Raw genomic sequence first — 16,582 nt, 5'->3', positions numbered from 1 at the left:
TGCTTCACAAGTACTTGTGGCAACAAATGTTTGTTTCTGGGATTTCCACTGAACCAGGGCATTTCCAATATATATGGCATAGCCAGTGGTAGACTTTCCATTTTCTCTGTCTCCCCAGCTGGCATCAGCGTATGCATACACTTGCTGATTATATCCTGTATCCAGCACCAGTTTGTAATCTTTTGTGCCTTTCAGATACCTTAGGATTCTTTTAAGTGCTACCCAATCTCTCTGAGCCGGGTCTGCACTTCTTTGGCTTAACATGTGCACTGCCAATGTTATGTCGGGTCTTGTCCAACAACTTAAATATAACAGAGAACCCAACAGAGAATGAAACGCTGTTGCATTCTCACATTTTTGCCCTTCTGGTTCATTTTTGTACTGGGTAGTTATGGGAGTGTCAACCTCATTTGCCCTCTCCATTCCATAGGTCTTCAGTAACTTTTTGATTTTTTCCTTCTGACTCAGAGAGTAAATGCCCTCTTCATTTCTCTGAACCTCTACTCCTAAGTAATTCTGAATCTCTCCCAAATACTTCAGTTTGTATTTTTTACCTAGGCTGTTTATAAACCAAGACACTTGCTTTTGTGCAGTTGTTATTAGACAGATATCATCAACATACAAAAGTAAATAACAAACACTTCCTTGCACCATCGCTGAATATAAACAGGAATCAGACAGGCTTTGTTTGAATCCCATCTTTTTCAAAGTTGTGTCTATGCATTCATGCCATAGACGTGCACTTTGGTGTAAACCGTATAGTGCCCTTTGCAGTTTTAACACCATACTGTCTTTTTCTAGCTCATAACCTGGTATTTGCTGTAAATATACCTCGGCGTCAATAGGAGCATTTAAATATGCTGAGGCAACATCAAAATGATTAACTTTTAACCCTCTCAGACTTGCCATTGCTAAAACTGATTTTACTGTTTCAGCCTTTGCTGTTGGGGCAAACACTTCATCATAATGTATCATTTTCCTCTGTGTAAAGCCCCGTGCAACCAACCTGGCTTTCCTCTGACAACTACCATCAGCCAGCTTTTTCACTTTAAAAACCCACTTACAGCTTTTGGGCTTTTTACCTTCAGGCAATTCTGTAGGTACAAACACATTGTTGTTTATCAGAGAGTTATACTCTGCCTGCATTGCCTTTAACCACGCCTCTTTCTCTAGAGTAGGTAACTCTTGCACTTCTTCAAAGTTTTCTGGCTCAGTTACACAAACCTGGTTTATGGTGGCTGGGAACCCATAACGGTCTGGAGGTTGACCTTTATTACTTCTTGCAGACCTCCTTGGTTCATTAATATCACCCCCTGGGCTACCTTCAGGACTGCTTTTGGGGTGGATTGACTCTGGAGATTTACCTCCTCCTTTCCCTGTTGCACTTTCTTCTCTTCCCTGCTCCATGCTAGCAGCTGGAGAAAAATGCTCAACCTTTACTTCCTCCCTTTCAGTTTCTCTGGGAGAGCTGCCAATTCTTAGCTTTGTTTCAGCTGCCTTATCAGGTATGCTCGGCAGCAAAACTTTTTCTGGCAGCAGGTTTGCATGTATCTTGGGCCAATTTCTTTGCTCATTAAAGCTGGCTGATCGACTATAACTCAAAAGGTTTTTATCATCTTCAAACCTGTAGGCTTTCGTACCACTTTCATACCCAAGAAATAGCAACTGCTGTGCCCTTTTCCCACCTTTTCTTCGGTTTTTCACAGGTATGTCAACCCATGCCTTTGTCCCAAAGACTCTTAAATGTTGCAAACTGGGACTTTTGTTATAGAGAATTTTATAGGGTATGTCATCTAGTACCCTTGACCACAAGCGATTCCCAATATAATTCGCGGTCTTAATACTTTCAGCCCAGTACTTAATTGGAAGATTTGCATCTGCTAACAATGCTTTCATTTGTGTCTGCAAGACACCTCCCCTACGCTCTGCTACTCCGTTCTCCTGAGGCGTGGCCACATTGGTAAGCCTATGTTTAATCCCTTGGGAACGCAACCAGTTTCTTAGGGAGCTTGCCATAAACTCCCCTCCCCTGTCTGATTGAATAGAGGACACCTTTTCACCAAGTTGCCTTTCTACCCTTCTTACCCAAAACTTCAAAGTTTGGGCAACGTCAGACTTTTGCTTTAATGGATAGACCCAGCCAAATCTAGAAAAATCATCCACTAGGATTAAACAATACTTGTTGTGGGAGACACTAGGTGGAAAAGGACCAGTTACATCAGCATGAATCAACTCCAGTGGTTTTTTGGTTTCTCTCTGGCTTGCTCTTGCTACTGGGCAAGCCCTGCTTTTAACCTCCTTGCAGATATTGCAGTCTAAGTAATTATCACAACTTTTTATGTTTTTCATCCCCCCACACAACTCCAATGTTTTGTTTAGCACCTTATAGCTAGCATGAGCTAGACGCCTGTGCAGGAGATGAATATACATATCATGGGTCGGGACATTTTGCACATTCGCAACCTTAGATTCACACTGCAGTACATACATATTAGTTCTAAGGCTAGCATTTGCCAACACTGCCCCATTTTGCTTTATCTGGCACTGATCTCCCACAAAATTTACTTCAAAGCCTGCCTTTGCCAAATCAGGAATGCTCAGGAGATTGTTTTGCAAACTAGGCACACACAACACATTCCTGAATGTGTGTCCCAGCTGTGGGAACACAACCTCCCCCTCACAAACCACATTAGCTTTCTGGCCCGTAGCAAGACTTACATGTTTTTTGTTTGAAGCCCTAGCATCAGTTAGCAGTCCTTTTCTTTTACAAAAGGTTTGAGAAGCTCCACTGTCCAGAACCCACAGCTCCTCATTTTCTTGACCATCTGCAGACACCCAAGCGGTAGACTCTCTCTGCTGCCTCCTGTGCTTCTGCTGTTTTTGTTGTTTTCTCGGGCAGTCCCGCAGCAGATGTCCACTGGACTTGCAGCAAAAACACCTTTTTACTTTGTTGACCACCGGCTGGTCTGCAGCAGCTCCTCCTGGCTGTTTCTCCGGCTCCCGACACCTCTGCTCTTCCCGGCTGTTGTTCCCTCTGGGATGCTCCAACAGCTGGGCTGAGGTCATCTTTCGCTCTGCACGCCTGTCCTCCTCTGCATACAACCGTCCGGTCACGTATTCCAGAGTCAGCTTATCAGTCTCTACAGACTCGAGGGAGTTGACCAGCATATCATAGCTATCATCAAGGGAACTCAGGACTATAAAGACTTTGTCCTCTTCCCCCACAGGCCTCCCTCTTAAGGCTAGCTCCTGGAAACAGCCTGTTAGGAATTTTAGGTGGTTTACCAGGGAGTCCCCTGGTTTCTTCTGACACCGGTACAGCCCCCTGGTCAGTGTTATCAGTGATCCAGCTGTCTCTCGCACATGGACAGCCTTGAGCGCATTCCACGCCTCACTTGCCGTCACCTTATCAGCTACGTAGACTAGCTGGCTGTCGTCCACTCCAAGGATGATCGTAGCCAAAGCTTTCTCATCCTTTTCAAGCTGGGCCTCTGCTAGTGCCAGCTTTTCATCGTCGTCCTCATCCTCCTCAGGGGGCTGCGGTGGCTCTTCCACCACTTTCCACAGGCCCTCCTGCTTGAGGAAGTGTTGCATGCGGACCGACCAGATGCTGTAGTTCGTGGCCGTCAGCTTCTCCAGCAACACGCCAGTTCTGGACTGCTCCATCCCTGCAGCTCACCTCCAGCACCCACGGCTAGATAACTGCCACCTGTACTCTTGCGCAGCGGAAGCGTGCTGGGCCCATAACCCTGTCGCGTATTCCATGCGGCGTTTTCAGCAAAACACTAAGAGTTCCAGGTTTTTCAGTGCAGTCCTTTTTAATGTGAGCATATACAAAAGAAACAGTCCATATAGAGTACTTACAAAAGAATACTCTCCACCACAGCACCACCACACTACAGCACAACCACCACACCTCCTGTTAAACAGGCTTTCCTTTTTAAAACAGCCAATTACACTAATCACACTCCTGCTGAGTCACTCTGACCCAGCAGAGTATTGCATCATCCTGTTGAAGCCTGCAGACTTATCCAGTATCCTGCGAATCCCAACATTCTGGCGGTTCCCTCATTGCGAGAAGTGAGGTTACAGGGAACCAGACAGAGGGCCTTCTCAGTACAGTGATACCTCAGGTTACATACGGTTCAGGTTACACACTCCGCTAACCCAGAAATAGTGCTTCAGGTTAAGAACTTTGCTTCAGGATGAGAACAGAAATCAGGCTCCGGTGGCGTGGCGGCAGCGAGAGGCCCCATTAGCTAAAGTGGTGCTTCAGGTTAAGAACAGTTTGAAAGAAATCTTAAAAAGCAGAGACGTCACCTTGCCAACAAAGGTCCGTATAGTTAAAGCTATGGTTTTCCCAGTAGTGATGTATGGAAGTGAGAGCTGGACCATAAAGAAGGCTGATCGCCGAAGAATTGATGCTTTTGAATTATGGTGCTGGAGGAGACTCTTGAGAGTCCCATGGACTGCAAGAAGATCAAACCATTCTGAAGGAAATCAGCCCTGAGTGCTCACTGGAAGGACAGATCCTGAAGCTGAGGCTCCAATACTTTGGCCACCTCATGAGAAGAGAAGACTCCCTGGAAAAGACCCTGATGTTGGGAAAGATGGAGGGCACAAGGAGAAGGGGACGACAGAGGATGAAATGGCTGGACAGCTATGAACATGAGTTTGACCAAGCTGCGGGAGGCAGTGGAAGACAGGAGTGCCTGGCGTGCTCTGGTCCATGGGGTCACAAAGAGTTGGACACGACTAAACAACAGTGCCCAATTTGCACACTGATTCAGGAGTCAGCAAAGTTTTTCAGCAGGGGCCGGTCCACTGTCCTTCAGACCTCGTGGGGGGCCGGACTATATTTTGAAAAAAATATATATGAACGAATTCCTATGCCCCACAAATAACCCAGAGATACACTTAAAATAAAACCACACATTCGACTCATGTAAAAACACGCTGATTCCTGGACCGTCCGCGGGCAGGATTTAGAAGGCAATTGGGCCGGATCCGGCCCCCGGGCCTTAGTTTGCCTACCCATGCACTGATTGGTGGGCCAGCAGCGCTGATCACAAGAGGTCTTTGTGTGCTCATTCTCTGCAAAGAAGCCAAGGGCGCTGGCCATAGGTTACTTCCAGCCACCTGCTGCTGAGCATTCATTCTGTTTTGTTTCCTGGGTGGGGTAAGCTTTGGCAGCCACCTGCAGAGTGTTTGTCTTGGTTTGTTTGCGGGGAGGTCAGATGACAGTTGCCTGAAGCAAGCGCTGTTTTCCCCTTTGCCTTCCTTAATCGCAGGAAGTCAGTTCTGGAGGATTTGTTCCAGGAGATCTCCAGATCAGCTTTCATTGTGAAACCTATTGACACCAGGCAGGTGCCTTCACTGAATACGCTTAAAATATATTTGTTTAGCCATTCCTACAGAGCTATTCCGCTTGGCTTTCAATTTGAACTTAGCCTGATCTTTTATTCCCCTTCCTTCCCTCCCTCTCCCCTTTTCATGAAGATTACCCTCTCTGGGATCCCACAGCTAATTCCCCCCCCCCCCCGTCTCCTCGCTGGCAAAACAGGCATAGCTGTCAACTTTTCCCTTTTCTTGCGAGGAATCCTATTCAGAATAAGGGAATTTCCCTTAAAAAAAGGAAAATGTTGACAGCTATGCAAATAGGACTAATTTAGCCAGCTAGCCCTAGTGATCATCTAATGTTTATTGAATGGATTCCCCCCCCCAAAAAAAATTTGATTTTTGATTTCTGAATTTATTGTTATTCACGTTTTATACTGTATTTTACGCTGTTTTTTGTTGCAACAATTAAGTGTTTTAAATTTGTTGTTAGCCGCCCTGAGCCCGGCTTCGGCTGGGGAGGGCGGGATATAAATAAATTATTATTATTATTATTATTATTATTATTATTATTATTATTATTATTATTATTATTATGCTATCTTGACTTATTATTGATAAATGTTTTCAACTGTCATTTCTTATTTAATTAAATATTTGGTTTAATATTTCGCAACCCCAGAGTCGTCCGCGACTGGACCTAATGGTCAGGGGTCCCTTCACCTTTACCTTTACCCATATATCTAGGGAACAACAGCAGGAGACGTGCATCAAACCCGCGAGAAAGAAGAGAAGGAGATCTGAGATGTATATCTTGAGGGATGTGCTAGAGATGTAGAGAGGCATTGTTCTCCATTCTGGTACCTTGGAAATTGAACGGAATCTGTTCCGGACATCCGTTCGACTTCCAAAACTTTTGGAAACCAAGGCAAGGCTTCCAATTGGCTGCAGGAAGCTTCTGCAGCCAATCAGAAGCCGCGTCGGACATTTGGGTTCCAAAGTATGTTTCCAAACCGGAACATTCACTTTGGGTTTGCGGCATTCGGGAGACAAAACATTTGACTCGCAAGGCGTTCAGGATCCATGCTGCATGCAGTAAAGGTAAAGGTAAAGGGACCCCTGACAATTAGGTCCAGTCGTGGCCACCTCTGGGGTTGCGGCGCTCATCTCGCTTTAATGGCCGAGGGAGCCGGCGTACAGCTTCCGGGTCATGTGGCCAGCATGACTAAGCCACTTCTGGCGAACCAGAGCAGCGCACGGAAACGCCGTTTTACCTTCCCGCCGGAGTGGTACCTATTTATCTACTTGCACTTTGACGTGCTTTCGAACTGCTAGGTTGGCAGGATCAGGGACTGAGCAACGGGAGCTCGCCCCGTCGCGAGGATTTGAACCGCCGACCTTCTGATTGGCACGTCCTAGGCTCTGTGGTTTAACGTGGGAGCCGGTTACGTGGGAGCCGGTTGAAACTAAATCCTTCGAAGACAGAGGTCCTGTGGCTGGGACGGGGCGATATGGGATTGGGGGGGCAACTCCCATCTCTTCCGGGGGCACAATTAGTGCCAGCACCGTCCATTAAGAGTTTGGGTGTAATCTTCGACGCCTCCCTTTCCATGGAGGTGCAGATTGCAGCTATAACAAAGGCGGCATTTTTCCATCTCCGCCAAGCTAAGCAGTTGGCTCCTTACCTCTCTCGCCCTGACCTAGCCACTGTGATCCACGCGACGGTCACCTCCAGACTGGATTATTGTAACTCGCTCTACGTGGGGCTGCCCTTGAGACTGTACCTACGGGACCACCTCTCCTGGTATGCCCCACAGAGAAACTTACGATCTTCAAATAAAAACATCTTGAAGGTCCCAGGCCACAGAGAAGTTAGGCTGGCCTCAACTAGAGCCAGGGCTTTTTCGGCTGTGGCTCCGATCTGGTGGAACACTCTGTCACAAGAGACCAGGGCCCTGTGGGACTTGACATCTTTCCGCAGGGCCTGCAAGACAGAGCTGTTCCACCAGGCCTTTGGCCAAGGCACAGCCTGACTCCCTCCCTCGGCAATCTTCGCGGAGCTCTGGCCCAATGGTTGCCAGTGGCTTGAATTAATTAATTTTATAATGAATGATTTTAGAGTGTTGTTTATGCTGTACTTTTATACTGTTTTATTGTTGTTAGCCGCCCTGAGACCGGCTTCGGCTGGGGAGGGCGGGATATAAATAAAATTTATTATTATTATTATTATTATTATTATTATTATTATTATTATTATTATTATTAACCCACAGCGCCACCCGCGTCCCTGTTGCATGCAGTAGTTGCATTTAAACTAAATATTATTTTATTGCATTTTAATATTGTCTCTTGTTCTGGGATTGTGTGAACAATGAGGAACAGGTTGCAAATAAAATTGACAAAGAACATGTGGAATTAGAGCCTTTGTAGTTGTTGGGTGGGAGACAATATCCTCTCACAAGAGTCATTCCTTCCTTCTCTAGTCCATTGCTATCCTGCTGTTCTCTTAACAGGTCCCACAAGCTACATCCTTTAGCGACGGGGTTTCGAGGGTCTCTGTCCACCATGGCCTCAGCTCAGCCATCCGCTTACATAGTCGAGGAAGCCAGATGTCCCCTCTGCAAAGAGTATTTCACAGACCCCGTGAGCGTTGACTGTGGCCACAGCTTCTGTTGGGGTTGCATCAAGGAGCACGCGGTGAACTGGAACGTCCTGTGGACCTTGAGGTGCCCCATCTGTAGCGCCATCCTCCAGAAAGGGAAGTTCCGGGCAAACTGGCAGCTGGCAAATATCGTGGAAAGGATTAAACTCCTGCCACTGAATCTGGGGAAGAGGGAGCTGTGCGAGAGCCACAGTGAAAAGCTCAGCCTGTTCTGCAAAGAGGATGAGAAATTGGTGTGTGAGCTTTGTCAAGAATCTGAAGAACATTGGACACACACACTGCTTCCGCCGGAGGAGTCTGTCCAAGGGTACAAGGTGGGAAATAACTTGATAATGGCATCCTTTTCATTTTATTGGGAATGCCAAATATAGCTCATGTTGATTCTTGTTAACTTTTGCTGGAAAATAAATACCAAGCTAGTCTTGCAGGTTTTGCTGTGATCAGATACTCTGATTACAGGCATTGTCCAGTAGGAAGTGTCATTTTAGGGGGTGAAACTTAATTTTTGCAAAAACTTTCAGTCAGTGGTCTTAAAATTATGTTTTTGGGTGTGTGCTATTATCTTTGTGATTGGATGACATTTAGTCTGTGTTTGTTGAAGCAGCACATAAACTGCTTCAGAAAACCACAGATTTCTAATTTTGCCTTCTGAAAATGTCAGGTAATGCTATGCCATGCTACACATATATTACTTAACCAAGAGAAACCAAATTATATTAATTTAACAAAAATAACTTTTGAATCCCCAAGTTATGTTAAAACTTTTTAACACCCCTCATTCTTAGAATTTGAAAGTTGAAAAATTCAAGATGCCCTAAATTGGCCTATGCTTTAAGTCTTTTAAGTGATATTTTTGATTTGACAATATACAGTGAAGAATTGACCAAAATGGAATTCCTCATTCCTTTGGACACATCTTTTTCATTGATTTTCATTTTTTTCCCAAATTGATCACTAATTGAAACAAATTAAATTAAATTAAAACAAATTTAATATTTAATCTAAACAAATTAAACATTTCTCCTTGTGATTCTCCTTGGTGCTGCATCATATTCCCAGTTAATCCTAGTCTAACTTCAAACATTACAAATAACCTTACATTATAATATACTTGCTTTTTTAAAAAAACAACACCTTAATTTATTTTCAGACAACAATCCATCCATCAATTCCTGCACATATATTAAATTAACATTTCCTCGTTTCTTTTCAGGATCGTCTCTACAGCTGCCTGGAGACTCTGAAGAAAGAGAGGGAGAAAGTTCTGTCATACAAAGCAGACACAAAAAGAGAAAGCAAAGTTTTGCTTGTAAGTGTTGCTCCTATTGAGAAGTGAAGGACTGCTAGCACTGTCTAACACCTGTACAGTCGTACCTTCGAAGTCAAACAGAATCAGTTCCAGAAGTCCGTTCGACTTCCAAAACATTCAGAAACCAAAGCACGGCTTCCGATTAGCTTCAGGAAGCTCCTGGCAGCCAATCGGAAGCCGCATTGGACGTTTGCCTTCATAATAAAAAGTTTGAAAACTGGAACAATCACTTCCGGTTTTCAATCGTTCGGGAGCTGATAAAGTTCGGCAACTAAGCCGTTCGAGATCCAAGGTACGACTGTATTATGGGGTGAGGAGCTGGCGTGGGCCTGAGGTGGGGCGGCTGGGGTGATCTCCCTGAGCGCATTTGGGGGGGGCGCTGTTGGGATACTGCCAGGGAGACAGAGGCAATCAGGCAGGCCTCCATCGTCATCTCTGGACGATCTCCTGGTCTCCCGTTGGAACAGCATCAGTCAATTAGCGACACAAGCCTCAGACACATTCCAGGACTCATGCACGCCCTTTTCGTAGCGTTTCCACAACGGAAGATTCACCCAGAAGAGCATATTTACAGCTTTATTCAACATTGGTCAGAACAAAGGAAAAACATGACTGCTTGCATCCGTGTCGAGGGAAAACAGCCAGAAACAAAAGCTATATACAAAACGGAAACTCCTTGTGAGCAGGAAGTACGCAGGCTTGTGACACCCAACAGCCTGTTCCCTTTTTAAGGAGGAACGGAAATATCCTAACAGGCGCTTCCTTTTCTTCTCCTCCTGCCTGCTTATTTCAGAAGCAAACAAAAGCGAAGAGGAAAAAGACGTTGCTTGAGTTCAGGCAGCTGCGTCAGTTCCTGGAGGAGCAAGAGAAGCTCATGCTGGCCCAGCTGAAACAAGCAGAGATGGAGATCCGGTGGAAGAGGGACGAGCGCATGGCCCAGCTGTCCGGCGAACTCTTTGCCCTCGAGTGCATCCTCCGGGAGGTGGAGAAGAAGCGCCAGCAGACAGCTGGCGAACTCCTGCAGGTAAAATGGCGGAAGGAGCAGCCTGGGCTGTTCTCCAGTCAGCGCGAGGTTCCTTCACCCACACAAGAAACGAAGGGGCCCGGTTTAGGAAAGTCAGAGGCACTACCTGTTATGTACTGAAGTTCTCACCCTGGGCCAGCAGGGGGATACTGTAGATAGTTATGCAAATAGGGGATCGAAAGTGGCGTTCAGTGATTGGATGGTTTTAGAAAGTTGTTACAGTTACATTGTACTGGAGCTCTATATAAGCAGGCTGACTGAACCCTTCAGTTCAGTTCTGTTCTGGCCTGTGAATAAACAAGAGCTGTTTGAAGAATCACTGTGTCGTGTGATATGTTCACCCACAACTTAACACTGGTGACGAAGGTGGGATCGATGGACATCAGAGCACAGCCAGATGCAGCCACCCTCTGAGCGGAGCTGAATCACTGAGCTGAAACACCGAGCGAAATCACTAAACGTCACTTTCAATCCCCTATTTGCATAACTATCTACAGTATCCCCCTGCTGGCCCAGGGTGAGAACTTTAGTACATAACACCACCAAATTTCAAGGAGACAGTCCAGACATAATTTATAATAATTTGCTCTTTATTTTCCACCTATCTGGATTGCTCTAGCCACTCTGGGTGGCTTCCAACAAATTATAAAACCACAGTAAACCACAGCAGCCATTAAAAACTTCCCTCTACAGTCATACCTCATGTCGCGTCCGCTTCAGGTTACATGTTTTCTTGTTGTTATGATTATTATTATTAATTTATTATTTATACCCCGCCCATCTGGCTGAGTTTCCCTAGCCACTCTGGGCGGCTCCCAATTGAATGTTAAAAACAATACAGCATTAAATATTAAAAACTTCCCTAAACAGGGCTGCCTTCAGATGTCTTTTAAAGATAGGATAGGTGCTTATATCTTTCACATCTGAAGGGAGGGCGTTCCACAGGGAGGGCGCCACTACCGAGAAGGCCCTCTGTCTGCTTCCCTGGAACCGCCAGAAAGCCCTCGGCGTGGACCTCAGTGTCTGGGCTGAACGATGGGGGTGGAGATGCTTCTTCAGGCATACTGGGCTGAGGCTGTTTAGGGCTTTAAAGGTTAGCACCAACACTTTGAATTGTGCTCGGAAACATACTGGGAGCCAATGCAGATCTCTCAGGACCGGTGTTATATGGTCTCTGCGGCTGCTCCCAGTCACCAGTCTAGCTGTCACATTCTGGATTAATTGCAGTTTCCAAGTCACTTTCAAAGGTAGTCCCACATAGAGCGCATTGCAGTAGTCCAAGCGGGAGATAACTAGAGCATGCACCGTGTCCCGTGGCACCCGGAAGTACTGGAACGGGTTACTTCCGGGTTTCGCCGCTCATGCATGTGCAGAAGCACTAAATCACACCCCTTGCGCAGACGCGGCACTTCGGCTTGCAGCAGTTCCGTGTTACAGACGGGCCTCCGGAAAGGATCCCGTCCGTAACACGTGGTTCCACTGTACAGAACTGCCTTCAGATGTCTTCTAAAAGTTCTGTGGTTGTTTCTTTCCTTGACATCTGTCGGGAGGGCGTTCCACAGGGCGGGTGCCACCACCAAGAAGGCCCTCTGCCTGGTTCCCTGTAATCTCACTTCTGGCAGTGAGAGAACCGCCAGAAAGCCCTCAGAGCTGGACCTCAGTATCCGGGCTGTACGATGGGGGTGGAGACGCTCCTTCAGGTATACAGAGCCAAAGCCATGTATGTACCGCTTTTATTTTTACTTTTATGTATTTATTTATACCCCGCCATTTTCTCTGATGGGACTCAAGGTGGCTTACCGCTTTTGAGTGGGCTTGGCTTGGCAAGTCTTGCCAGCTTGTTCCCAGAGGGCACCAGTCTCAATGCTGAAAGGGTCATTGTAATGTGGGTTGCTGCAAACACTGAATTCTGCCTTGCCTCTCTCTTTTCCCCTGCAGGATATTAAAAGCTTCTTGCAGCGGTAAGTGGCTTAACTGGCACCACCAACCATCACATTCCTCTGTGTGTGTGTGTGTGTGTGTGTGTGTGTGCGCGCGCGCGCGTGACACACTCTTGCTCTCTTTCTTCTGGGCTGTGGGTCGCAGCTGAATAGTTTTGAGCATGCCGGTGTCACATGGAGCTGCTATTTTGCCCTCACATGTCTTATTTGGGGGGGTCCGACTGCGCTATTTTGTTTTGTGTATTTCTTTTTAAAACTGTTGATTTCATCTGTGTTTTGACCGTTTTATTATTTTAATTAGGGTGTTTACTTCTTTCTGTAAGCCTGCTGATTTTATTGGCATTTTCCTGTGAATGTTTTATGTTATGTAAACTGTTTAGAGCAGGAGTCAGCAAACTTTTCAGCCACGGGCTGGTCCACTGTCCCTCAGACCTTGGGGGGGACCAGACTATATTTGGGGGGGGGGGGGATGAACGAATTCCTATGCCCCACAAATAACCCAGAGATGCATTTTAAATAAAAGCACATGTTCTTGACAACCATATGTCAGGAGTGCTCTGATGGTGTTTCCTGCTTGGCAGGGGGTTGGACTCGATGGCCCTTGTGGTCTCTTCCAACTCTATGATTCTATGATTCTCCTCATGTAAAAACACCAGGCACCCCACAAATAACCCAGAGATCCATTTTAAATAAAAGGTTACATTCAAGTCATGTAAAAACAAGCTGATTCCCGGACCATCTGCAGGCTGGATTTAGAAGGCAATTGGGCTGGATCCGGCCCTCGGGCCTTAGTTTGCCTACCCATGGTTTAGAGCAGCCTTCCTCAACTTGTGGCTCCCCAGATATTGTTGAACTACAACTCCCATCACCCCTAGCTAGCAAGGCCAGAGCTCATGGATGATGGGAGTTGTAGTCCAACAACATCTGAGGACCCACAGGTTGAGAACCGCTGGTTTAGAGGATTTTAAAAAAAACTAAGTTGTATATAAATTTCATTACATTTAAAAAAAAAAAATTGAGGGGCAATTGCCTCCTTGCCAATACACCCACCCCCCTCTGTCTCCAGGCTCTCTGAGGTAACTTTCCAACACATCCTTTTCTTTTCTTTTTTGGCTTATTTGGAAATACGGAGTTGGATGGACAGTGGGTTAACATTGTTGCTCTGCCAGGTGTGAGGAAAAGGAGGCATTTGAGAATCCCGAGGCTTTTTCTCCTGAGCTGAAGTGGAGGATCTGGGACTTCTGTGATAAAACCTCTTTTCTCGAGGGTGCCATGAAGCAGTTCAAAGGTAAGGGGGAAATGGATGCAAAGATTTCATACAGAACATCTTATATGTCCAAAAGTGAGCTTGAGGTGGGCTATAGCCGCAGGTTATAAGGGTGGCAAGGAAAGTTCTTTTCAGCTTCCCTTTAAAATAAAAATAAAAATTAAGAGTAAGTTTCTGTTCCTTTTCCTTGTGGAGATAAAAGGGGAAACCTGTAGGGGGTTTTTTTTTCTACCTAGTAATATTAAAACTGCCTCCTGCTTCCTTCCCTTAGAGGTGAAAAGCTCTTGAGGTAACTGAGGGACAGTAGGCATTTATTTCAAAACAGCATAGAATTAGTGCTTGCTAATTAATAATTAGTTTCTTTAATTTATAATATGTTTAAAGAACTTGTGTTGGCTGTTCAACCTTGACTAGTGAATACAGGCTCCAGCCAGATGTTATTAACTACAAGGGGCCCTGTGGTCTAAACTACTGAGCCTCTTGGGCTTGTCAATCAGAAGGTCATCAGTTCAAATCCTGCTCTGTCCCAGCTCCTGCCAACCTAGCAGTTCGAAAGCACACCAGTGCCAGTAGATAAATAGGTACCGCTGTGGTGGGAAGGTAAACAGTGTTTCTGTGCGCTCCAGTTTCCATCATGGTGTCCCGTTGCGCCAGAAGCAGTCTAGTCATGCTGGCCACATGACCCAGAAAGCTGTCTGTGGACAAACGCCGGCTCCCTGGGCCTGAAAGCAAGATGAGCGCCACACCCCATAGTCGCCTTTGACTGGACTTATTAACTACAATCTCTATCTAGAGTCCTTACTCCTAGCCTCGTTTGCTATTATATTTTAATTAAGGATGAATGTTTCAGTGTTTCGATAATAAAAAAATTCCTTCCAGTAGCACCTTAAAGACCAACTAAGTTAGTTCTTGGTATGAGCTTTCGTGTGCATGCACACTTCTTCAGATACACTGAAACAGAAGTTGCCAGATCCTTCTATATAGTGAGAAGGTGGGGAGGGGTATTACTCAGAAGGGTGGTGGGAATGGGAGATTGGCAGATAGCTGAGATGAGCCTGTTGACGACTCTTAACGACTGTAATAGGTCTTCCAGGATAAGGCAAGGGGTGAGAAGGTGAAAAATGGCTTAGTCATGTATAATTAGATAAGAATCCAATGTCTTTGTTCAAACCAGGTCTCTCCATGGTTTTGAGTTTGGTAATGAGTTGCAATTGCAATTGCAATTATATATTGCAATTATCTAATTATACATGACTAAGCCATTTTTCACCTTCTCACCCCTTGCCTTTTCCTGGTCTTTAAGGTGCTACTGGAAGGAATTTTTTTATTTTGACTATGGCAGACCAACACGGCTACCTACCTGTTAGTGTTTCGATGACATTTTTTATTGCTCATATTTTTATCATTGATTTCATACATGTAAACCACTGAGAAACCATTTGGGCAAGCAAGCAGTATATAAATGAATAAATAGCAACAACCCAGGACTGCTGCAGACTTTTCTTAGTCTGAGGAGAGGAAACGGGAATTCAGGAGGCTGAGGTGAATTTAAGGTGATGGAGGAGTAACAGAGTTGAAGGGAATACTTCTCTGCTACCAAAAACATGTTTTTACTTAACCCTCCCACTGAAATAAGGGGAAAAATGTGTGAAATGACATTGCCGTTACAAGATTTGCTTTAGGCATGGCAGTGTGATCTTAATATCTCGCTCCTCCTTTTTCTTTCACAGACACTCTGGTATTTGGAGTCAAGGTGCAAGAAGGTAAATTTTGGGGGTTTTTGAGGGAAAACATTCACAGGAGGTGAATCTTGTGAGAGAACATTTCATTATCATCTCATAGTTCTGTCCTGGTGGCTCTGAAACCATACGTAGAAAGTTAAGGGAAAGCTCCATGGCTTTTCATATTTGTTGTTTAGTCGTTTAGTTGTATCCGACTCTTTGTGACCCCATGGACCAGAGCACGCCAGGCACTCCTGTCTTCCACTGCCTCCCGCAGTTTGGTCAAACTCATGTTCGTAGCTTCGAGAACACTGTCCACCCATCTCGTCCTCTGTCGTCCCCTTCTCCTTGTGCCCTCCATCTTTCCCAACATCAGGGTCTTTTCCAGGGAGTCTTCTCTTCTCATGAGGTGGCCAAAGTATTGGAGCCTCAGCTTCACGATCTGTCCTTCCAGTGAGAACTCAGGGCTGATTTCCTTCAGAATGGAGAGGTTTGATCTTCTTGCAGTCCATGGGACTCTCAAGAGTCTCTTCCAGCACCATAATTCAATAGCATCAGTTCTTTGGCGATCAGCCTTCTTTATGGTCCAGCTCTCACTTCCATACGTCACTACTGGGAAAACCATAGCTTTAACTATACGGACCTTTGTTGGCAAGGTGATGTCTCTGCCGATATATAAATATCATTATTAATATTATCAAAATTATATTTTTATCCTGCCCTTCATCCCAAAATAAACCCTTTGTTAGGAAGATAAAAGAACTTATTCTACTGGATCAGACTACGGATCAAGTTACATTTTCCTTTAATACGCATAATGCAGCTGCGCCAGAGCTTTTCTTCTGGCTCCAGAAGTAAGCTCAGTCCCCCGATCCGATTTAGGATTCAGCCATGGTGGTGGGGCAGCTTTGGGAAGGTAGTTTGTGGGGATGGGGGTAGCTTTAGCCTATGGCCTTTGCTGTGGACCTGAGGCGCACCTGCATACCAAAAAATTGCTTGTGGGGGCAGGTCTCTGTTCAGGTTGGGGCCACAATAGGCGGCAAAGGGTTAAAACACTATTCTACACAGACCAGACCCAATTCTGATCTCAAAGGTGTGCTTTCTTTGGAGTAAGGGGGGGGGGAATCAGTGATACAACTGCATGCTACATCCTAATCGTAGGCATGATTTGGCCCTTAGTTTGAATTCAGTAGCATGATATTGATGGCAGCACATTGTTGAGGTCAAAGCGGGTCAAAGCTCTTCCAATCCACTCCTAACAGTGGCTGTCCAGGTAATTGTGGAAAATGCCCCAGTCCTGAATACATTGAATGCAGGCCTTA

At 45.6% G+C, this 16,582-nt stretch overlaps 1 protein-coding gene across 1 annotated transcript in view; it reads left to right on the top strand.

Annotated features, from left to right (window-relative positions):
* The window catches only part of LOC308579775 (uncharacterized protein), a 78,374-nt gene that overhangs the window by 59,448 nt on the left and 2,344 nt on the right, over positions 1-16,582 (top strand). Inside the window, exons 15-21 of the mRNA XM_081180708.1 lie at positions 5,245-5,363; positions 7,851-8,313; positions 9,213-9,308; positions 10,102-10,332; positions 12,271-12,293; positions 13,442-13,560; positions 15,270-15,302. Of these exons, the coding sequence (XP_081036834.1) occupies positions 5,245-5,363; positions 7,851-8,313; positions 9,213-9,308; positions 10,102-10,332; positions 12,271-12,293; positions 13,442-13,560; positions 15,270-15,302 (1,084 nt within the window). The remainder of the gene's footprint in view (positions 1-5,244; positions 5,364-7,850; positions 8,314-9,212; positions 9,309-10,101; positions 10,333-12,270; positions 12,294-13,441; positions 13,561-15,269; positions 15,303-16,582) is intronic.

This window comes from Podarcis bocagei, assembly GCF_964188305.1.
Source record: "Podarcis bocagei genome assembly, chromosome: 2".
NCBI classification, from domain to species: Eukaryota; Metazoa; Chordata; class Lepidosauria; order Squamata; family Lacertidae; genus Podarcis; species Podarcis bocagei.
This window is presented reverse-complemented; position numbering and strand designations above follow the sequence as displayed.